This window comes from Carcharhinus amblyrhynchos, chromosome 25 (assembly GCF_965287045.1).
Source record: "Carcharhinus amblyrhynchos chromosome 25, sCarAmb.v2.hapA, whole genome shotgun sequence".
In the NCBI taxonomy this organism is placed as follows: Eukaryota; Metazoa; Chordata; class Chondrichthyes; order Carcharhiniformes; family Carcharhinidae; genus Carcharhinus; species Carcharhinus amblyrhynchos.
Window position 1 is genome coordinate 2,388,822 of NC_137348.1, and position 23,620 is coordinate 2,412,441.

Consider the following 23,620-nt stretch of genomic DNA (forward strand, 5'->3'; position numbering starts at 1 on the left):
GGGGCAGGCTCGAGGGGCTAGATGGCCTACTCCTGCTCCTATTTCTTATGTTCTTATGTTCATTACCTCACATTTGTCTGGATTAAACTCCATCTGCCATCTCTCCACCCAAGTCTCCAACTGATCTATATCCTGCTGTATCCTCTGATGGTCCTCATCGCTATCTGCAAATCCACCAACCTCTGTGTCGTCCGCAAACATACTAATCAATCCAGTTATATTTTCCTCTAAATCATTTATATATATTACAAACAGCAAAAATCCCAGCACTGATCCCTGAGGAACGCCATTTGTCACAGCCTCCATTCAGAAACACACCCTTCCACTGCTACCCTCTGTCTTCTTTGACTGAGTCAGTTTTGTATCCACCTTGCCAGCTCACCTCTGATCCCAAGCAACTTCACCTTTTGCACCAGTCTGCCATGAGGGACCTTGTCAAAGGCCTTACTGAAGTCCATGTAGACAACATCCACTGTCCTACCCTTATCAATCATCTTTGTCACTTCCTCGAAAAACTCAATCAAGTTCGTGGGACAAGACTTCCCCTTCACAAAATCATACTGCCTCTACCTAATACATCTACTTATTTCCAAGTGGGAATAAAGCCTGTCTCGAAGAATCTTCTCCAATAATTTCCTGACCACTGATGTAAGGCTCACCGGCCTGTAATTACCTGGATTATTCTTGCTAAACTTCTTAAATAAAGGAACAACATTGGCTATTCTCCAATCCTCTGGGACCTCCCCTGTAGCCAGTGAGGATACAAAGGTTTCTCTCAAGGCCCCAGCAATTTCCTCCCTTGCCTCTCTCAGTATTCTGGGATATTTCCCATCAGGCCCTATGGACTTGTCTATCTTAATGTTTCTCAATAGCACCAATACCACCTCCTTTTTGATCTCAATATGACTCAAACTTTCCCAGACTCACCATCCACCAAGTCCTTCTCTTTTGCGAATGATGATGCAAAATATTCATTTAATACCTCACCCATTTCCTCTGGCTCCATACACAGATTTCCTCCCTTGTCCTTGAGTGGGCTAACCCTCTGCCTGGCTACCCTCTTGCTCTTTATGTATGTATAAAAAGCCTTTGGATTTTCCTTAATCCTGCTGGCCAATGCTTTTTCATGACCCCTTTTAGCCCTTCTTACTCCTTGCTTAAGTTTCTTCCTACTTTCCTGGTATTCCACACTTGTTTCCTGTATTCCCAGCCTCCTAGCTTTGACAAATGCTTCCTTTTTCTCTTTGATTAGGCTCATAATATCCCTCGTTATCCAAGGTTCCCAAAACTCGCCATACTTACCCTTCATCCTTACAGGAATGTGCCAGTCCTGATATCAACTGACACTTGAAAGCCTCCCACATGCCACATGTTGATTTGCCCTCAAATATCTGCCCCCATCTACATTCTTCAGTTCCTGCCTAATATTGTTGTAATTAGCCTTCCCATAATTTAGCACCTTAACTTGAGGACTACACTTATCATTAACCATCAGTGCCTTAAAGCTTACTGAATTGTGGTCACTGTTCCCCAACTGCTCCCCTACTGAAACATCGACCATCTGGCTGGGCTCATTCCCCAGTACCAGGTCCAGTATGGCCCCTTCCCTAGTTGAACTACCTACACACTGTTTCAGGAAGCCCTCCTGGTTGCTCCTTACAAACTCTGCCCCCATCCACATCCCTAGCACTAAGTGAGTCCCAGTCAACATAGGGGAAATTAAAATCTCCCATCACAACAACCCTGGTCCTTTTACACCTTGCCAAAATCTGCCTACATATCTGTTCATCAATCTCCTGCTGGCAGCTGGGTGGCCTATAGTAAACCCCCAACATTGTGACTACACCTTTCCTATTCCTGAGCCCTACCCATATTGCCTCGCTGTACGAGCCCTCCGTGGTGTTCTCCTTAACCAGTAGTGCAACTCTCCCAGCCCTTTTACAGCCCCCTTTATCCTGCCTGAAACATCTTTATCCTGGAATGTTAAGCTGCCAATCCTGTTCTTTCCTTAACCAAGTCTCTATAATGGCAACAACATCATAGTTCCTAGTATTAATCCAATCTCTAAGTTCATCTGCCTTACCTGTTACACTTCTCGCATTGAAACAAATAGACTTCAATCCACCAGACCCTCTCTGATTAGCAATACCACCCTGCCTGCTGTTTCTCTGAACACTACTGGCCCTACTCTCTGGTTCCCCTTTAGCTAATTCACATTTGCTTTGGTTCCCACCCCCTTACCAAACAAGTTTAAATTCTCCCGTGTAAACCTCCTGGCCAGAATATTTGTGCCCTTCCAGTTTAGATACAACCCATCCTTCTTGTACAGGTCCTATCTGCCCCGGAAGAACCCCAATAGTCCAGATATCTGAAACTCTCCCTCCTACACCAGCTGTTTAGCCATGTGTTGAGCTGCAGTATCTTCCTATTCCTAGCCTCACTAGCACATGGCACAGGGAGTAATCCTAAGATCACAACTTGTCATTGTGAAGACAAAAGCAAAATACAAATTTAATTCCTTGGCCATTTCTTTATTCTCCATTATGAATTCTCCTTTTTTGATGTAAGAGGCTTGCATATGTTTTTGTCAATCCTTTTCTCTTTACATATCTATAGCTTATTTTCATACTCTACTTTTCCCTTCTTAATCAATCCCTTGGTTACCTTTGCTGAATTTTAAACTGCTCCCAATCCGATTGTTTTTTTCTTGTTTGCTTCTTCCTTGAATCTGATATTGTCTCTAATTTCCCTTGTAAGCCATGGTTTGGCCACAATTCCCTTGCCTCTCTTGCATCAAACAGAAATGAACAACTTCTGGAGTTCACCTATTCGTTCTTTAAATGTGTGTCATTGCCTGTTCATTATCTTTCCTTTCAGTAATGTTTCCCAGTCGATCATGACCAATTCATGCTTCATACCATCATAGTTACCTTTATTGAGATTCAGGACCCTGGTCTCAGAATTAACTACATCACTATCCACCTTGACAAAGAATTCCACCGTATTATGGTCACTCATCCCCAAGGGTTCTCTCACAACTAGACTGCCAACTAGTCCTTTCTCATTGCACAACATCCATTCCTAGATGACTGGTTCCCTTATTGGTTCCTCAACATATTGCTTCCAAAAACCATCCCAGATACACTCAGAAATTCCTCCTCAACAGTACTGTCACTAATTTGACTCTCCCAATCGATATGCAGATGATTATCGTCCATAATCATAACATTTTCTTTCTGCCTGTCCTTCCTAAACACTGAATAGCCCTCAATGTTTTGTTCCCATCCTTGGTCATGTTGGAGCCATGTCTCTGTAATGCCAACTATATCATAGCCCTTTACATTTATATGTGCAACTAATTCATCCATTTCAGCCTTCTACCATCACTCTAAGATTTTGTGTCCTGTTACTGAACCAGTTTCAGATCCATCTCACCAAGTTTTCCTGTATTCTATGTGCTTCAACTTCTCAATCAGTCTCTCCTGTGGGACCTTGTCAAAGGCTTTGCTAAAGTCCATATAAACCATATCAACTGCACTTCCCTCATCCACACACTCAGTCACATTTCAAAACATTCTATCAGGTTTGTTAGGAATGATTTCCTTCTAACAAAGCCATGCTGACTATCTCTAATGAATCCGTGCCTTTCCAAGCAGAGATTAATTCTCTCCTTCAGAATATTCTCCAATAGTTTCCATGTCACTGACTTGAGACTCACTGGTTTGTAATTTCCTCTGCCATCTTTCCTGAAAAGTGAAACCACATTAATCATCCTCCTGTGTGGCCAAAGAGGAATTAAGAGTTTGAGTCAGAGCCCCTAGAATTTCCTGCCTCACCTCTTATGGTAGCCTGGGTTGCAATTCATTTTAAGCCCGTCAGAGCCTCCAGTACCGCCTCACACTCCCTTTTCCTGAATTCTGTACCTATAATGTGACCAATTTTATACGGACATATTTTGTGCAGTGAATGGTAATGTCCTGGAACTCGCTGCCTATGATACTGTTGAAAGTGTAGGTGATTAATGATTTCAAAAGATGGACACTTAAGGGAACTATATTTGCCCGGCTGGGGGAATGGGACTGACTAATTGCTCTTCAGAGAGCTGGCATGGATTCAATGGGCTGAATGGTCTCTATGATTTCATTTTTCACACCACACAATGACCTGACCTGTCAGTGTACAAACCTACCGCTTCCTGCCAATACCATGAGGAGGTTGCAGATGATTTGCTGGAGCTCCACACATTTCCACTGTGTATCCATTATGGAAAGAATGGTACTGATCACAGTCTCACTGAACAAAATACCTTCTTCCACACTGTCTTCTATGGCTGCAGGGAATCAAAAGACAGTCAGGACAGCACATTTTCACATACAGTCACTGATTAGAAATACTGACACATATACACAGTATTGCTAGTGATGTCAATTGGGAAAAATATTGGCCAGGACACAAGAGTGAACTCCCTAGATTATATTTCAATGGTGGCCTGGAATCTTTGACATTAACATATGAAGGTAGTTGGAGTCACAGTTTATCATCGTTTATCCAAAAGAAAGTGTTTCTGGGGTGCAGCACTCCCTCAGAACTGCACCTCTAACATCAGCACTCCCTCATTATTGTCCCTCTGTCACTGTGGCATTCTCTTTGTGCTGTCTGTCTGACAGTGCAGTACTCCTTCAGTTTTACATGAGTGAGTTAGGCTGGTTTATGTGCTCATACAGCCATCAGGTCTCAGGCATGAGTTCAACAGGAGAAACTGAAGGTGTTGTTCAGAGAGCACTCAACCAGGCACAACTTTATGAATTTTACTGTCCTACCTTTAACTGCAAATTTAATGAAGATCTGGCAAACCCGAGCCTGCAACTCCAAGCTGTCATTGTGATGCTTCAAAACAGAAATCAGGACTGGAATGATCTGTTCACTGGCCCCAAGCACTGCAAAGTAAATGACCAAAGTTACATTTGTTAAGGTGCAGATCAGAAACACCAGGTATGTTATAAAGCCTGTCCATATCCCAGTTTTTCTATTTTGGCATTTGTGTGAGGATAATGTATTTCACTCCAGGTGTGATTCTATTGGCACACTACAAAGCTTTTATCAGAACAAACTTTATTTAACAATACAGTTTAACTATAATGAAAGAATTAGCTTAACTTTTACCAACTGAACTGCTTAATCATGACAAGCTGCTAATCCATCTCTATAAGTTCCAATTCAAGCAAGGTTCCTCTTAGAGGCTTAAACTCCACTTGACTTGGTTAAAAAAGGGACAGGACTGGTAGTTAAATGTTCTGGGGTATCGGTGTTTTAGGTGAGACAGGGGAGACAGCAAGAGAGGTGGGGGAGTTGCAATACCAGTTAGGGAACATATTACAGCTGTACAGAGGGAGGACACCTTGGAAGAATCATGTAATGAGACACTGTGGGTAGAGCTCAGAAACAGGAAGGGAGCAGTCACTATGATGGGGGTGTACTACAGGCCTCCCAAAAGCCCAAGGGAAGTTGAAGAATGAAAATGTAAGCAGATTCTGGACAGATGTAGAAATAATAGGGTTGTTATAGTGGGAGACATTAATTTTCCTCATAGTGACTGGAAATTCCTTACGGCTGGGGGTCGGGACGGTGAGGAATTTGTTAAGTGTGTACAGGAAGTGTTTTTGGAACGATATGTAGATAGTCCAACTAGAGAGGGGACTACACTGGACCGGGTACTAGGCTCTGTTGCCTACCCAGTACCAGGGTTCAGGACATCTGCTCTGGGCTGGAGATTTCATGGTCATTGACTCTTAATAGGATAGAGGTTCTGCAGCCAAATGGTTATCCTCTTATGTGTCATGCCCAAATAGATAGTAGAAGAACTATTGGCTATCTCAGGGTAGTGTTCTAGGCCCAACCATCTTCAATTATTTTTATCAATATTTTTCCCTCCATCAGAAGGTTAGAAGCTGGGTTGTTTGCTGATGATTGCACAACGTCCAATACCATTCACAATTCTTCAGACAGTGAAGCACTCTGTACTTGCATGCAGTGAGACCTGGATAACATTCAGGCTTGGACTGAAAAATGCCAAGTTACACCCATACAAGTACCAAAGAGTGACTGCCTCCAAAAAGCAAAATATAACCCTCTCTCCTTGACACAACAGAATTACTATTGCTGAATCTCCCTTTAATATGGTCCCTTGGGTCACCATGGACCAGAAATATATCTGGACCAGCCACATAACTACCATGATTACAAGAACAGGATACAGATCGGGAATTCTGCATGGGTATCCCACCTCCTGAGTCCCCAGATAATTCACCAAGGCTCCTTTAAAAGCACTTTCCAAACCCATGACCTGCAGGGCTGGTGAACTTGATTGTTACTCGAGTGCTGTACTGATGGACACAACACTCACTTACCCTCAGGTTCATACAACAAGTAAGCTAGGTATTTCAGAGTTGTCTTCTGAGTTTCTTCTACGTCAATTTGCGACTGCATAAATTCTGCAACAGAACAGACAGGGGTATTTAGATTTTATACTTGGGGAGATTAGACATATGTCCATACATCTCCAACGTATAGAAAATTATGACTCCTGCTCCATACACAGGCTTTCCGACACTCTTGCAGAATTCTACTGCCCCATCTGCCAAGGAATTGGAGCTGGCGAGGGGCGGAGAATGGAAATGTCCATTGACCTCGGGCAGGAATTTCTGGTCTTTCTCAAGCAAGGCCATAAAATCCCGCCCTCTATGTCTACTCATACATGTACACACCTTCCAGCTCTCTGTATGGATGTTCTCCCATTCTGCTCACACGCCTATCTCCATTGTCCCAGATGCTAAACCTTAAGATGGAAATAGTGATCTTGGAGGGAGTGCAGCACAGGTTTACTAGAATGATGCCTGGATTCCAGAAATTAATTCATGAAATGGGATTACACAAACTAGGCTTGTATTCCCAGTAATTTGGATGGTAAAGAGGTGATTTAATCAGTTTTCTGGATATTGAGGGGAACAGGAAGGGTAGAGTCATAAAGTCATTTTGGAACATGAGGAGGGCGGTCAGCTAGAGAAGGAACAATTTTATGTCCGTGTCCGCCATGAGTGCAAACAGCAACGAAGGCACAAAATTTCACGAGAATCGTAAAACAAGATTTTCACCAACTTTTGAGCCATATGATTCTTCCAGGTCAGGAATCCGCCCCCCTCACCGATATGACATCATCTTGGCGAGGTTTACAACAGCCAATGCAAAACGGGAATTAGCTAAGGGGAATCCGGCAAGGGTGCAAATGTAAGTATAGTGTGGGGGTGCCCCTGTGCTTGTGTGTGGGAGGCGTTTCCCCTGTAGCTTCTGAGTGTGAGAGCGAGGTGTTTTTGTGTTCTGTATGAGGTATTTCTGTGTGTGTGTGTGTGTGTGTGTGTGTGTGTGCGTGTCTATATGTAAATGTGAGTGTGTGAGTGAGGTGTTTGCATGTGTCTGTGTGTGTGTGAGGTGTTTCCGCGTGTGTGTATGTGAGTGAGGTGTTTCCATGTGTCTGTGTGTGTGTGGGGTTAGGGGAGGGGCTGTTGCAGGTGCTCCAATGTTTGTGGGAGGGTGGGTGGCAAAGGGAAGTTTCTTTTAACACAGATCAGGGTGTCCTTGGAGCCAGCATTGACAGCTGTATCATGCCTTGCACTGCCGGCATGACAGTGGAAACAGAATGCTCTACAATGCAGTAAGAGACCATCCAGTCCATAATGTTTGCATGGACTCTCTTTGAAGATCCAATCTGTTTCCTTCACCCTATCCTCGTAACGTCACACATTTAACACGGTTATTCCACCTAACATGCACACCTTTGGACACTAAGGAATCTTTAGACAGTGGAAGGAAATCAAACCACTTGGAGGAAATCCAGGCGTACCACTGCACCACCCTTGCCTTGAAGGCCAACAGATGCTGAATCAAATGTCAATTTTAAATCAGAGATTGATATATTTTTGTTAACTGATGGTATTAAGGGATATGGCGGAAAAGGGATATATAGAATCATGTTGCAGATGAGCTATTAACTCATTGAACGATGTTTGAAAATAGGTTTGAAAAGTTGAATGTTTCTTTGATATACTGACTCAAGAGGTCAAATTGTGGGAACAAGTTATTCAAACTAGGCTTATACTCCCTTGAATGTCAAAATTTATGGCTGATCTGATTGGTGTGTTTAAGACAATTAAAACAGTTGATCAGGTCAATACAGAACCATGTTGGACTCCTGGATAAAAGTGTTTAGCCTTAAATTTAGATCTAGGCTATTCAAAGTGTCGCAGTAAAGACTTTTGTCACACAGAGGGTAACGGAAATCTGGTACTCTCTCCCCCAAGAAACTAATGAAGCTGAGGGTCAACTGAAAATTTCAAAATAGATGGATTTTTGTTGTGTATTTAGGGTTATAAAATCTAAGCTTGTGATTGGGGTTAATACACACATCAGTTGTGATCTAACTGAATGATAGAGCAGGCATATTGGATTAAATGGCCTTTGCCTGTTCCCCTACAGGCATTTCATATTCAGTTACTAGCATTGGGATAGAATTCAAGCTCCTAGATATTTTTAACGAGTTGGGTTAAGATACTCGGACATAATTCTCAAGTGGGTGTACACTTAGTTTCCAGTAATTACGTAAGAATTAGTAAACTCTGTTTTATGATTTCCTTCCATGCTGGGCATATTACCTGTCCAGTGTTGCAGCTGTACAAAACAGGTAACACAACATGTTAATGCTAGTATTTAGATGACATACAGAGTAAGATAATTGGCATTGTAAAGATTTGTCTGTGAATGGGACCAACTGAAAAATATATCCTCAGTAGAATGATTCCTTGGAATGTTTTATCCCAGTTAAAACCAATGGACCAGCAACTGAAGGAATTAATTACCTTTGGTGCTGGATTGAGGTTCAGGTGCTACTTACCAAGTAGCTTATCAATGCCTTCTCCGTAAGGCAACTGTTCTGTGCCTACTGGTGTTTTCTTTATTCCAGCCAGAGAAGAGCCGCAGATGATCAATGATTCTTTCACATACTGTAGGTCCAAGAGTGCCCTTCAGAGAAACACAAATCAAACATAAAGTTTTTAAAGTTTATTTATTAGTCACAAGTAAGGCTTACATTAACACTGCAATGCAGTTACTGTGAAATTCCCCTAATCGCCACACTCTGGTGCCTGTTCGGATCAATGCACACTAACCAGCATGGCTTTCAGACTGTGGGCAGAAACCAGAGCACCCGGAGGAAACCCATGCAGACACGGGAAGAACATGCAAATTCCACACAGAGTGATCCAAGCTGGGAATCGAACCCGGGTCCCTGATGTTGTGAAGCAGCAGTGCTAACCACTGTGCTACCGTGCCACCCACATGTGTAGATTAAAGCATGTTAATCTTTCACAAACTTGTGCATGGATCAGACAGAGATTCCAACTAATCACAGATCCAAACCCAACCCAAGCTGAAAGAGCCAACTTTCAGATTGCCCAGACTATTTCAGTGCTAAAAGGTAATACCATGCTGGCCACCTTGGGAGAGCTGCAAATGGTAGGACTGAAATGGCAGGCTATTGAGATGCATTGTGACACATGGAATATTCTGTATCTAACCCATGCTACAACAACCCTGGGACTGTTGGATGGGGAGAGCATAGATGAAGTTTCACTCTATACCTAACCCTAGATGTACATACCTTAAGAATGTTTGATAGGACAGCGTAGAGGGAACAACCATTGGGAAACATTCCCATTTCTGATCTTTTCATGGAAGGAAGGCTTTTGATGGAAGCAGCTGAAAATGTGAGTCTACGTCATTTTCCTTAGGGGCTTCTGCAGTTATGTCCAAGGGTTGAGATGCTAGATTTTTCTGTTGATAACTATGACTCCAGTCAGTGCAGAGTTGTTCCTGATTCCATTTGATTTCAATTTTGCTAGTGCTCTTTGTTTAAGTCAAATGTTGCCTTCATATTAAGGGGGTGATTGAAACCAAAATCGAGCATTAGGCTATTGCTGAATAAGCGCCATTTGATGGCATCTATGATGATGGGGGATCTTGAGAAGAAGACAAAATAATTATCCAAAATAATTACTCTGCACTCAGGCAGAAGATGGTTGCAAATGCTTCAGCCTTTTCTTTTGCACTGATGTGCTGGGCTCCCCCTTCATTGATGATGAGGGTGTTTCTGAAGCCTTCTGCTTCATTTAGTTGTTCCCCATTCCCATTCACAACTGGGTGTGGCTGGACTGCAAGGCCTTGAGCTGATCCATTGGTTATAGGATCACTTTTCTATGTCAATAGCATGCTACTTAGTACACGTGTAATCCTGTGTTGTAGCTTCACCATATTAGCACATCCGTTTCCAGTGTGCCTGTGCTGCTTCTGGCATGCTAACACGACCATGAAATAGTAAGCAGTTTTCACAGATGAGAGAAGGACTAAATGACGTTTTATGTGTTTAGCCAAATCTAAGGGTGAATGGCTAAACCAGCCACCATCTCAATTCATGTTTGTATCCCTTGGAATTAAGGGATTGGAAATTAGAGTATATGATGGGGAACACCCAGGGTGAGAGCAATGGTTTAATGGGGCCAAGGGCATCAAAGGTGCAGTTGAAGGCACAATTCAGCAAATCAGTAATTGCAGAAATATTGCACCAAATGTAAGATCAAAGGCTGAAGAGTTGAGATTTTGAGAACATAGCTATAAGTGAATTGGCAGAGAATACGTCCCAGAAAAAAAAGATTGTTACTTGGAAGAGGGATAATAAAGGGAGTGTGATCACAAAAAAGTGATCAGAGATGGCTTAAACTGTCATAGGAGTCACAAGGCCATGTGAGATTGCACAGTCAAATGGGTCACTGTGAAAATGGGTTGGGGAGTTTATTTGGATAAGAGGGTAGAAGGCAGAGAATACAGAACGCATGGGTTGAAGTGGAGATTAAAAATCACTACAAGGATGAAAGATTGCTTGATGAAATAGCCAAGGAAGGAAAGCAGTGAAGGTGAGCCAAATAATGCACTACTGGGTATCTGTTATTCTATATATAAACCACCCCGAACCCCTCGTTTAGATTCCAGTCTGTAACTCACTCCTGGGTATCTGTTATTCTATATATAAACCACCCCGAACCCCTCGATTAGATTCCAGTCTGTAACTCACTCCCGGGTATCTGTTATTCTATATATAAACCACCCCGAACCCCTCGATTAGATTCCAGTCTGTAACTCACTCCCGGGTATCTGTTATTCTATATATAAACCACCCCGAACCCCTCGATTAGATTCCAGTCTGTAACTCACTCCCAGGTATTTGTTATTCTATATATAAACCACCCCGAACCCCTCGATTAGATTCCAGTCTGTAACTCTCTCCCGGGTGTCTGTTATTCCACATATAAACCACCCCGAACCCCTTGATTAGATTCCAGTCTGTAACTCACTCTTGGGTATTTGTTATTCTATACATAAACCACCCCGAACCCCTCAATTAGATTCCAGTCCATAATTCACTCCCAGGTATCTGTTATTCTATATATAAACCACGCCGAACCCCTCAATTAGATTCCAGTCTGTAATTCACTCCTGATTATCTGTTATTCTCTGTATAAACCACCCCGAACCCCTCAATTAGATTCCAGTCTGTAACTCACTCCCATGTATCTGTTATCCTATATATAAACCACTCTGAACCCCTCGGTGAGATTCCAGTCTATAACTCACTCCCGGGTATCTGTTATTCCATATATAAACCACCCCAAACCCTTCGATTAGATTCCAGTCTGTAACTCACTCCCAGGTATTTGTTGTTCTATATATACAAACCATGCCGATCCCTTGATTTAATTCCAATGTGTAAATCACTCCCAGGTGTTGTTGTTCTATATACCCCTCAAACCTCTCAATTAGATTCCAGTCTGTAACTCACTCCTGCGTATAAGAACATAAGAAATAGGAGCAGGAGTAGGCCATCTAGCCCCTCAAGCCTGCCCCGCCATTCAACAAGATCATAGCCAATCTGAAGTGGATCAGTTCCACTTTCCCGCTTTCTCCCCATAACCCTTAATTCCCCTGTCTATCAGGAACCTATCTACCCGTGACTTAAATATATTCAGCGAGGTAGCCTCCACCACTTCAACGGGCAGAAAATTCCAGAGATTCACCACCCTTTGAGTGAAGAAGTTCTTCCTCAACTCTGATCTAAACTGCACCCCCCCCCTTACCTTGAGGCTGTGCCCTCTAGTCCTGCTATCCTTTCTAAGCGGGAAGAATCTCTCTACCTCTACCCTATCTATCCCCTTCATTACCTTGTACGTCTCTATAAGATCCCCCCTCAGCCTTCTAAATTCCATATATAACTCCACATATATAAATCCCTCAATTAGATTCCAGTCTATAACTCACTCCCGGGTATATAAACCCCTCAATCAAATTCCAGTCTATAACTCAGTCCCAGTTTTATAAACCCATCAATTAGATTCCAGTGTATAACTCACTCCCGGGTATATAAACCCCTCAATTAGATTCCAGTCTATAACTCACTCCTGGGAATCAGTTATTCTATATATAAAGCACCCTGAAGCTGTTGCTTAAATTCGAGTTTGTAACTCTCACTGGTTTCTGTAACACCTCTGAATGCAACATTAATATGTTGGCCACCCCACCCCCCTACAGCGGCTTACGTCACATTGATTCTATCAGCAGGATCTGGGTTCAACATGAGCTGCACCAACTCGCAAAGGCTGGACGTATATTTCTTCTCCACATGGAGTTTCTCCAGGAGGGAGTCCACATTTTTCCAGTCAGTCCTGATTAACTTGACCAGCTGTTCAAAATCATCCTCCTTGTGATAGAGAATTTGGAAAATACATTTGCACCAGTTGGCATGCACGTCAAAGATACAACCTTAAAAAGGTACCCTAAGTTAGTGTTCCCTCAGAACTCTACATGCCTATTTTGGCATTGTTTTGATTGGGGGGGGGGTGATTTTATAGTTTTGCGGGCTCCACATGGACTGAGATTCCACGGGGTCACTAACCCATATTTACACCAGGATCTTACTCAATACAGAACCCTGATACAAACCAAAACCCTGTAGTTCATGCAGGCTGTGGGGAGGATGACTGATGGCCAATAATGCCAGAAACACCAATTGTAGTTGGGCAATCTGCTCCTTACAAGTAAGGTTACACTCCTTGGGGACCACCTTTGCATAGTGACTCACTTCCAGGGGACCCCTGCAAATACTACCTCATACCTGGGGCATCCTTTAATTACTGACCACAGTCATCCTGTAAATACTGACTCCCTCTGAGTGGCCCCTTTAAATACCAACACATCCCACAAGCTGTTAGCATTCCAGCAAGCCATCTCAAAGCAAACAGAGGTCTTGGGACCAATACTACAATGAGTCAGTGCCTATGGAAACCATCACTCAGGAAGTATCAGTGCCCACGTGGCCAGCATCCCAGCGAGTATCAGCAGCAGAAGACAAAATGAAACAATATATATTTTTTAAATGCTACCCCGAGGGAGTCACAGATAATGAAGTGGAAAAGAGATTTGTACATCCATGGTGCCGCATGTCATCATCTTCAGTAATATACACCCTAATGACCAGACGTCGCTTTTCAAAATCGGCAACCTTTCCAGTGTCTCTGGTGCCATCCAGACCTTTGAACCTGGCAGAGAGAAAAAGAAAAATGATCTCTATTAATCTGTAAACAATTTATCTGAATGACAGAAACCGGGGAGGTTAATTTCACAACCCAGTTTGTTACTGTTTCAGAGGAAACACTACATAGTTGACCACCTCTAGTAGAATATGGCCCCATATTTTGCAGCATCTCCACATGGGACACATCCAGGCAGGTAAAAAATGGGTTGGAAACATAGAAACATAGAACAGTACAGCACAGTACAGGCCCTTCAGCCCTCAATGTTGTGCCGAGCAATGCCCAATCCCAAGATTAAGCTATCCCCTCCCTATAAGTCTGGAGTGCTCCATGTGGCTATCCAATAACTGCTTGAAAGTTCCTAAGGTGTCCAACTCCACTATCACAGCAGGCAGTCTAGTCCACACCCCAACCACTCTGAGTATAGAATCTACCTCAGACATCCCTCCTATATCTCCCACCATGAACCTTATAGTCATGCCCCCTAGTAACAGCTACATCCACCCTAGGAAATAGTCTCTGCACGTCCACCCTATCGATCCCTGTCATCATCTTATAAACCTCTATTAAATCACCTCTCATCCTCCTCCACTCCAAAGAGAAAAGCCCCAGCTCCCTCAACTTTTCCTCATAAGACCTACCCTCCAAACCAGGCAGCATCCTGGTAAATCTCCTCTGCACTCTCTCCAATGCTTCCACATCCTTCTTATAATGAGGTGACCAGAAATGAACACAATATTTCAAATGTGGTCTCACCAACGTCTGGTACAGTTGCAGCATAACCCCACGGCTCTTAAACTCAAACCCCCTGTTGATAAATGCTAACACATTATAAGCCTTCTTCACGGCTCTATCCACTTGAGTGGCAACCTTCAGAGATTTGTAGATATGAACCCCAAGATCTCTCTGATCCTCCACATTCCTTAGAACCCTGCCATTGACCCTGTAATCTGCATTCAAGTTTGTCCTACCAAAATGAATCACCTCACACTTATCAGGGTTAAACTCCATCTGCCACTTTTCGGTCCAGCTCTGCATCCTATCAATGTCTCTTTGCAGCTTGCAAGAGCCCTCCACTTCATCCACTACTCCACCAATCTTGGTGTCGTCGGCAAATTTACTAACCCTCCAGCCCCTACTTCCAAGTCATTGATAAAAACCACAAAAAGCAGAGGACCCAGCGCTGACCCCTGTGGTACACCACTGGTAACTGGCCTCCAGTCTGAAAATTTTCCCTCCACCACTACTCTCTGAGTTCTATGATACAGTCAGTTATTTATCCAATTGGCCAAATTTCCTTCTATCCCACACCTCCTTATCTTCTTCATGAGCCTACCATGGGGAACCTTATCCAACGCCTTACTAAAATCCATGTATACGACATCAATTGCTCTACCTTCGTCCACACACTTAGTTCCTTCTCAAAGAATTCAGTCAAATTTGTGAGGCAGGGTACACCCCTCATGAAACCGTGCTGACTCTCCCGGATTAAACTGGATCTTTCCAAATGCTCACAAATCCTCTCTCTCAGGACCCTTTCCATTAACTTACCGACCACCGAAGTAAGATGAACTGGCCTATAATTACCAGGGTCATTCCTATTTCCTTTCTTGAAGATACAGAGTTAAGCCATGTCCCACCACTCTCAGGGTGGGATGGGCATCACAGGTGCTGTAAGTAATAGGAATGGTAACAATATTAAACTGTATAAAGCTCAGTAGGGGTCCTTTCACACACCCTGTCAGCAATGCTTGTATGTCCACATCATATGAATTGTAGCAGTTCAAAAAAGTGGCTCATCAGCCCCCATCTGGAGTGCAATTAGGGATGGACAATAAAGTATAACCTCGCTCAAATGAAGAGAATTGGATTTAGAATCAGAAACCCTACATTTCAGAAAGAGGTCATTTGGCCCATCGACTCTGCATCAACCACAATCCCACCCAGGCCCCACCCCCTATCCCTATATACTTTAACCACTAATCCCTCTAACCTATGCATCTCAGAACACTAAGGGGCAATTTTAGCATGGCCAATCATCCTAACCCACACATCTTTGGACCGTGGGAGGAAACCGCAGCACCCGGAGGAAACCAACGCAGACACGAGAATTTTCTTCCCATCAATGTTGTGATAAAGAATTTCAAAGCAGTTTAGTGGAAATCTCCAGTACAGCAGTGCTCTTTTTAACTAATACTGCCACCTCTTCTTTTCTGTCTTTACTGAACTCGTTGTGCCAAGGAATAATTAACATCCAGTCCTGCCCTTCCATGAACCAGGTCTCTGTTATCATCGGAATATCACGGGCACGATTTTATCACCTTGCCATGCTTGGCAAACAGCATGGCAAGTTGGGAAAGTAGTGTATGAAGCTCAAATCCTATAGATGCCCAGCATGAAATAGTTTGCTATCTTCTTTGCCCCTTTCGAGTGGCATGAACCGCTTTGTGCCCAGAAAGGGCATGAACTTTAATAGCATTACAAGATTGACTAGATTTCAGTATCATTAGGCATGTATGTTTCCCCCCTTTTGGATGCTTCACACCTCTCCAGCAAGGCGTCACACCATGCGAATCACTACTGGTCTGCACTAGTGCAGACCTGGCGAGCTAGTCACACCAGGAGGCGGGGGGTGTGGTGTTGGAAGGGCGTCTTCAAGTGCACCGTGAGATCAAGGCGCCCTAGCAACATGGCGGTCAAATGTTCTGAAGCCAGTTTCATTGACATGTTTAAGAGGCACCTCCCAGGTACTGTCGCCAAGATCTCAACTCTCCAAAAAGTGGCTGGATGTCAAATGTGATGTACAGTGTACCTGAGACTGGCGTAGTCACCCCATGTTTCTCGCTGTTATGACACCCATATTTTCACATCGCAATCTGCACCTCTAACTCCCCAAATTTATTTACTGTATTCCATGCACTCACATACAGGCAAAGTAACCCTGATTTAGATATCTCCACTTTCCCCCTTATTAACTTATGATTCTCTACACTACTGCTTTCTTTCCCTTTGTGCACCCTGGTAGCACTCTAATATTTTCTGTTTGTTCCCGCACCCAGATTGTTTTTTTTAAGTAGTATCATGGTCACCATTAATGTTGGATGTCTTTTCTATTATTCCAGATTCACTTAATGAACTGAATTTAAACTTGCCAGTTGCCATAATGGGAATGATTTGAATTTATGTCTCCTGATCATTAGTTCAAGCCTCTGGATTGTTTATCCAGTAACATCATCACTATGCTACCATAACTGCAGGCTAAGGTGAAAATACTATATTCTATTGGACCATAGCCAACTCCTTGTCCATTTTCAAATTCCCTTCCACTTATTCCTTTCTGCTGCTGGGTACAGGGGATAAGCCTCTCCCAAGCAGCACTGAAGCTACTCTTCCAATATGTCCAGAGACACAGTGATACAGAAGGATGCCATTCAGCCCATCAGATCCCTGTGGAGCATTATAATCAATCTTATTCCTCATGGCATCCCACAGACCTGCATGTTTATTTTTTTCAAGTGTCCATTCGATTTCTTTAAAAATGATTAATCATTGTCATTTCCACTACCCTCATAGACAGAGATATAGGTCGTAGGTCAGTTGCATTTGCTGTTTAGAACACATATTTCCTCTTTTCCCTCTGCATCTCATGCCCAAAACTGTAAATGTACAGTCCCTAGTCCTTGTATCATCAATTGGAACAATATTTTGTCTACTTTGCCGAAATATGGCATAATCTTGTACACCTCTGCAATCTCCCCTCAGTCTCCTTTGCTTCAAGGAGAACAACTCCAGCTTCTCCAAACTAATCTTGTAGCTAAATCTCCCCCATCCCAAGAACATTCTGGTAAATCTCCTCTGCAACCCTTTCAGGGACCCACTTATCATTCCTAACATCTGGTGACCAGAACTGGATGCAATATCTGGTTGTTCATTGCTGTTTTTAAAATCAGACACCAGATGGCACACTCAAACTGGATTCCAGTCTGACGTTTTAATGATTTCTGATCCCTTGCAGTGTTTTCCCAATCTCTCCTGAAGGCAACAACAGTTTCATCCACACCAGCATCCTGCAGGCCCTTAATTCCAAAAACCATTCTTCAAGTACATAGTGGGGTGGGCTGGCCATTGGCTGGGCAGTTCGACTGTGGTGGCACCACCTGCATATGAAACAGCCCACTGACCAATGGGTCACTTCATCGCTGAGGCAAACTTTATCACACCCTCCTGAGTTCTGCGACACTGGCTAATGTAACCCCAGCAACCAACCAGGAAGATTTCCAAACCCTCTTCAAACAACTCAGCTGTCAAAGCCCCGAGAAAATGAGTGAATTAAACAGTGGTTCTTACAGTTCTTCATCCTTATCTTGACCTTAACTTCGTCAGAAACAAATAAAGGAGTGACGAAATCGCAAATTGCAAATGAGAGATCCGGCAGCAGCAAGATGTTAGTTGGTTTCAAGTTTCTAGGGAGGAAATATATTCAATAGATTGAATTAACATTGGTAAATTTGCATATTATTCCTCTAAGCCATGAACATAATATTTTTTCCCTTTGTCCACCATCTAAAGTATCAGAAAGCTATTAAATGGTGGACTGCAGAGTTCAGTCTGCCTCATCATATTCCCAAAAATTCGTGTGATAGGAAAAAGAAAGGACTTGCATTTCTATAACACCTTTTATAATCTCAGGATATCCAAAGCGCTTTACCAATGAAGCAGTTTTTTGAAGTGTTGTCACTGTTGTTATATAGGAATTGCAGCAACCAAATTGCACTCAATAAGATCCCACAAATAGCAATGTGATAATTATCATCTGCTTTTGTCATGTTAATTGAGGAATAAATGTTAACCAGGACACTGGGGAGAACACCACTGTTCTCCTTCCTAAGATTCTTCGCATCCATGTCAGCTGCAGATGGGGCCTTGTTTTAACATCTCATTTTTCTACATAAGAACATAAGAGATAGGAGCAGGAGTAGGCCTTCCAGCCCTTCGAGCCTGCCCTGCCATTCAATAAGATCATGGCTGATCTGAAGTGGATCAGTTCCACTTTCCCGCTTTCTCCCCATAACCCTTAATTCCCTTGTCTGTCAAAAACCTATCTACAGTAAAAAGTCTGACAACACCAGGTTTTAGACTAAAACCTGGTGTTGTCAGACTTTTTACTGTGTTTACGCCAGTCCAACGCCGGCATACCCACATCAAAAACCTATCTACCCATGACATATATTTAGCGAGGTAGCCTCTACCACTTCAACGGACGGAGAATTCCAGAGATTCACCACCCTTTGAGTGAAGAAGTTCCTCCTCAACTCCGATCTAAACTGCACCCCCCTTTTCTTGAGGCTGTGCCCTCTAGTCCTGCTATCCTTCCTAAGCGGGAAAAATCTTTCTACCTCTACCCTATCCATCCCTTTCATTATCTTATACGTCTCTATAAGATCCCCCCTCATCCTTCTAAACTCCAACGAGTACAGTCCCAGTCTATTTAGTCTCTCTTCATAGTCTAACCCCCTCATCTCCGGTATCAGCCTAGTGAACCTCCTCTGCACTCCCTCCAAGGCCAAAATATCCTTGCGCAAGTGCGGCGACCAAAACTGCACACAGTACTCCAGCTGCGGGCTCACCAGTACCCTGTACAGTTGCAGCAAGACCTCCCTACTTTCATATTCTATCCCCCTCGCTATAAAGGCTAGCATTCCATTCCATTCTGCACAAACTTTTCCTCAAAAAGTGATGCAGCATGGTCCAACCACTTGGAGCATTGTGTGGCAACCTGGCCAGATCTCAGTAGAAACTCAGTATGTAATGATACAAGGGGCCTTATTTTACCATTTTGATTCTATGTGCTGGGCAATCTTGAAACTGGAAGTGTTTCAGATCTGACTTTTAGACCCGTCCTCAGGTGCCCCCATATGCACTCTGCCTTCAAAAATATCAACAATTCCGAATTGCGCTGCACAAGCCTGTGGGTGGGGCTTAACACTCCCGAATTCCTGCGATTCCGATTGGCGCTTCTGACCGCGCATGCTTAAAAAAAAATAACGTGCCCCTTTCACATCCCTCCCAGGCCTTCCCCCGGCCCCCACAGATATTGCCCCACACCATTATTGATCCCCTTACTCCCCCACCTCCTCCACCACCCAGACTGATCGTAGGCCCTCCCTCCCTCATCGATTTCAGGCAGAGTGGCAGCAGACTCCCCCTCCCCACCGCCACAACCAATCTCAAGCAGCAAGCCGCTGGATGCACTTCACTTACCTCCTCATCAACTGGAGCACGCAAATTGGATTTTTGTACAGCATGTCTGTTTTGCGCTGAATCTGAATGGAGAAACATGATGGTAAAGGGGGAAGTGCCTGTAAGGTTGGGTGTGCAGCCCATTAAAAAGTCACTTTAAATGCATGTGAATGCATTTAAATGGCCATCACGCCTGTTTCGGGTGTGGTCCCAGTCACAACCAATTTTGGGTCTTGGTAAAGGGGGAACCGGCACAGAGGCGGGTGCAGATTACGCGACACACCTCATGCCTGACTTTACCAAGTTTTCACGTCCGAAAACAGGCGCTACTTGATGAAAACAGGCGCTACTAGGGGGCCAGTACTATGCTAGGACTGTACTGTAGGCTGCCCGACAGCCCGTGGGCAGTGGAAGAGGGTATATGTAGGGACATTTTGGACAAGTGTAGGAAGAACAGGGTTGTTGTAGTGGGAGATTTTAATCTCCCTGGGGTGGATTGGAAGGTGCCTAGAGCTGGGGGGGTCGGATGGGGAGGAATTTGTAAGGTGTGTGTTGGAAGGGTCCTTGCAACAGCATGTAGACAGCCCGACTAGAGAGGGGGCTATACTGGATTTAGTTCTGGGCAATGAGCCGGGTCAGGTGGTTGAGGTTGCGGTAGGCGAACATGTGGCTAATAGCGACCGCAACTCTGTCTACTTTAGGATACGAATGGAAAAAGATGAGAGCTCTCCTAAGGGGAGGGTGCTAAATTGGGCGAAGGCTAGATACAGCCAAATTAGGCAGGAGCTTAGGGATACAGACTGGGATAGGCTGTTAGAAGGCAAGACCACGTTAGGCATGTGGGAGTCTTTCAAGGGAAAACTGCAATGGGTGCAGGAACGGCATGTGCCAGTTAGGAGGAAGGATGGGAAAGGTAGGATTAGAGAGCCGTGGATTACTAGAGATATAGAAGACCTGGTTAGGAAGAAACGAGAGGCGTATGTCAGGTCTAAGCAGCTGGGAACGGAGAGAGCATTGGAGGAATACAGAGAGAGTAGGAGGGATCTCAAAAGGGGAGTTAGGAGAGCAAAGAGGGGGCATGAGATGGCTTTGGCAGGTAGGATTAAGGAGAATCCAAAGGCGTTTTACTCCTATTTTAAGAGCAAAAGGGTGGCTAGGGGTAAAATCGGTCCCCTCAGGGACAGACGAGGGGAATTATGCTTAGAGGCAGAGGGAATGGAGGAGATCCTGAATGAATACTTTGCTTCGGTATTCACGAAGGAGAGGGGCTTGATGTCTGGTACGGTCATCGAGGGAGCGGTAGACCAATTGAAAGATCAATCGATTACGAGGGAAGAAGTGTTAGGGCTTTTAGGTAGCATTAAAACCAATAAATCTCTGGGGCCCGATGGCATTTATCCTAGGCTGCTTAGGGAGGTGAGGGATGAGATTGCTGGGCCTCTGACGCAAACCTTTGTCTCTTCTTTGGACACAGGTGAGGTCCCAGAGGACTGGAGGATAGCGAACATGGTACCGTTGTTTAAAAAGGGTAGGAGGGATAGCCCGGGTAACTATAGGCCGGTGAGTTTAATGTCAGTGATAGGCAAGTTGATGGAGAGGATTCTTAGGGATAGGATGTATGAGCACTTAGAGCGTTGCAATCTGATTAAGGATACGCAGCATGGCTTTGTAAAGGGGAAGTCTTGCCTTACAAATCTGGTAGAATTCTTTGAGGTGACAAAAATGGTCGACGAAGGACGAGCCGTTGATGTCATCTATATGGATTGCAGTAAGGCGTTTGACAACGTCCCTCATGGTAGGTTGGTAGAGATTAAAGCTCATGGGATACGTGGCCAGGTATCTAGATGGGTAGAGAACTGGCTTGCAAAGAGGAGTCAGAGAGTAGTAGTGGAGGGGTCCTTTTCTAGCTGGAGGTCTGTCACTAGTGGTGTGCCACAGGGCTCAGTACTGGGACCTCTTCCCTTTGTAGTGTATATAAATGATTTGGAAGAGGGAGTAGGTGGTGTGATCAGCAAATTTGCTGATGACACCAAGATGGCTGGATTGGCGGGCAGTGAGGAGCAGTGTCTGGCAATACAACGGGATATTGATAGGCTGGTATATTGGGCAGATACATGGCAAATGGAGTTTAATCCGGATAAATGTGAGGTAATGCATTTTGGCTGGAATAATGTAGGGGGGAGTTATATGATAAAGGGTAAGCCCATAGGGAGTATAGAATCGCAGCGAGACCTGGGGGTGCAAGTGCACAAGTCTTTGAAGGTGGCAGTACAAGTGGAGAGTGTGGTGAAGAAAGCCTATGGTATGTTAGCCTTTATAGGAAAGGGTATAGAATATAAGAGCTGGAGTCTAATGTTGCAGTTGTACAGAACGTTGGTTAGGCCGCATTTGGAGTACTGCGTCCAGTTCTGGTCACCTTACTACCGGAAGGACGTGGAGACTCTGGAGAGAGTGCAGAGGAGGTTTACCAGGACGTTGCCTGGTATGGAAGGACTGGGGTATGAGGAAAGATTGAATAAATTGGGGCTCTTTTCCCTTGAAAGACGGCGACTGAGGGGGGATCTAATAGAGGTATATAAGATTATGAAGGGTATAGATAGAGTAAACAGAGGTAAGCTATTTCCTATGACAGAGACACATCGTAAAAAGTCTGAGAACACCAGGTTTTAGTCCAACTGATTTATTTGATAGTAAACGCACAAGCTTTCGAGGTTTCCCTCTCCGTCAGGTGAATGGAGAGTTCTGGCCTCGGACAGAGCATACAAAGCAGTTTAGTCTGTGCTTTATATGCTCTGTCCGAGGCCAGAACTCTCCATTCACCTGACGGAGAGGGAAACCTCGAAAGCTTGTGCGTTTACTATCAAATAAATCAGTTGGACTAAAACCTGGTGTTGTCAGACTTTTTACTGTGTTTACCCCAGTCCAACGCCGGCACATCCACATCAGGGACACATAGGACAAGGGGCCATGGACTTAAGGTGAGGGGGGAGAGGTATAACACAGATATTAGAGGGAGGTTTTTCACACAGAGGGTAGCGGGGGTATGGAATGCTCTGCTGAGTAAAGTGGTGGAGGGAAACATGCTAGAGTCATTTAAGAGTAACTTAGACAGGCACATGACTGGGTTGGAGATGGGTGGATATAGGAGATTGTTTTAAATAAGGGTCATTAGCATTGGGGCATCCCTAGTAATATGGTACAATAATAATGTTTTTTTTTCTCCTTTTCATTCACAGGTTTTAAGTCGGTCCGCCTTGTGTCCAACGAGGAGCATACACGCGATGGGTCGTACTTGGGCTGCTCTTGGTTGTTCGAGATTGGCCTAGTGCTTCATGTCGTTAGTGTGTGCCTAAACTGGACCAGATACTAGGCAAGACGACAGCTCAGTGACTATCACTGATTGCTGTGCAGATACATGGATTTGGGCCAGTGTCTGTGGGAGTTTGCGCATTCTCCCTGTGCTTGCGTGGGTTTTCTCCGGGTGCTCCGGTTTCCTCCCACACCCCAAAGATGTGCTGTTAGGCTGATTGGCAGTAATAAATTGTCCCCAAATTAGTTTCCCTCAATGTGGATGGCCATAAAACATTAGGCAAGGGTCATGGGTGGAGGGGGGTACTGGTGGTGTTGGGATGGCGGCACGGGCTCGTTGGGCCTGTTTCCCAGGCTGTTTTTGTTCTTTGTAAAATTGGACC

At 44.2% G+C, this 23,620-nt stretch overlaps 1 protein-coding gene across 1 annotated transcript in view; it reads right to left on the reverse strand.

Moving 5' to 3' along the window:
* Positions 1-23,620, reverse strand: part of LOC145358096 (serine/threonine kinase-like domain-containing protein STKLD1) — a 62,817-nt gene that overhangs the window by 17,506 nt on the left and 21,691 nt on the right. Inside the window, exons 7-13 of the mRNA XM_080211771.1 lie at positions 18,036-18,151; positions 13,582-13,694; positions 12,696-12,856; positions 8,945-9,072; positions 6,408-6,491; positions 4,821-4,937; positions 4,190-4,330 (exon numbers count right to left, since the gene is read on the reverse strand). Of these exons, the coding sequence (XP_080067897.1) occupies positions 4,190-4,330; positions 4,821-4,937; positions 6,408-6,491; positions 8,945-9,072; positions 12,696-12,856; positions 13,582-13,694; positions 18,036-18,151 (860 nt within the window). The remainder of the gene's footprint in view (positions 1-4,189; positions 4,331-4,820; positions 4,938-6,407; positions 6,492-8,944; positions 9,073-12,695; positions 12,857-13,581; positions 13,695-18,035; positions 18,152-23,620) is intronic.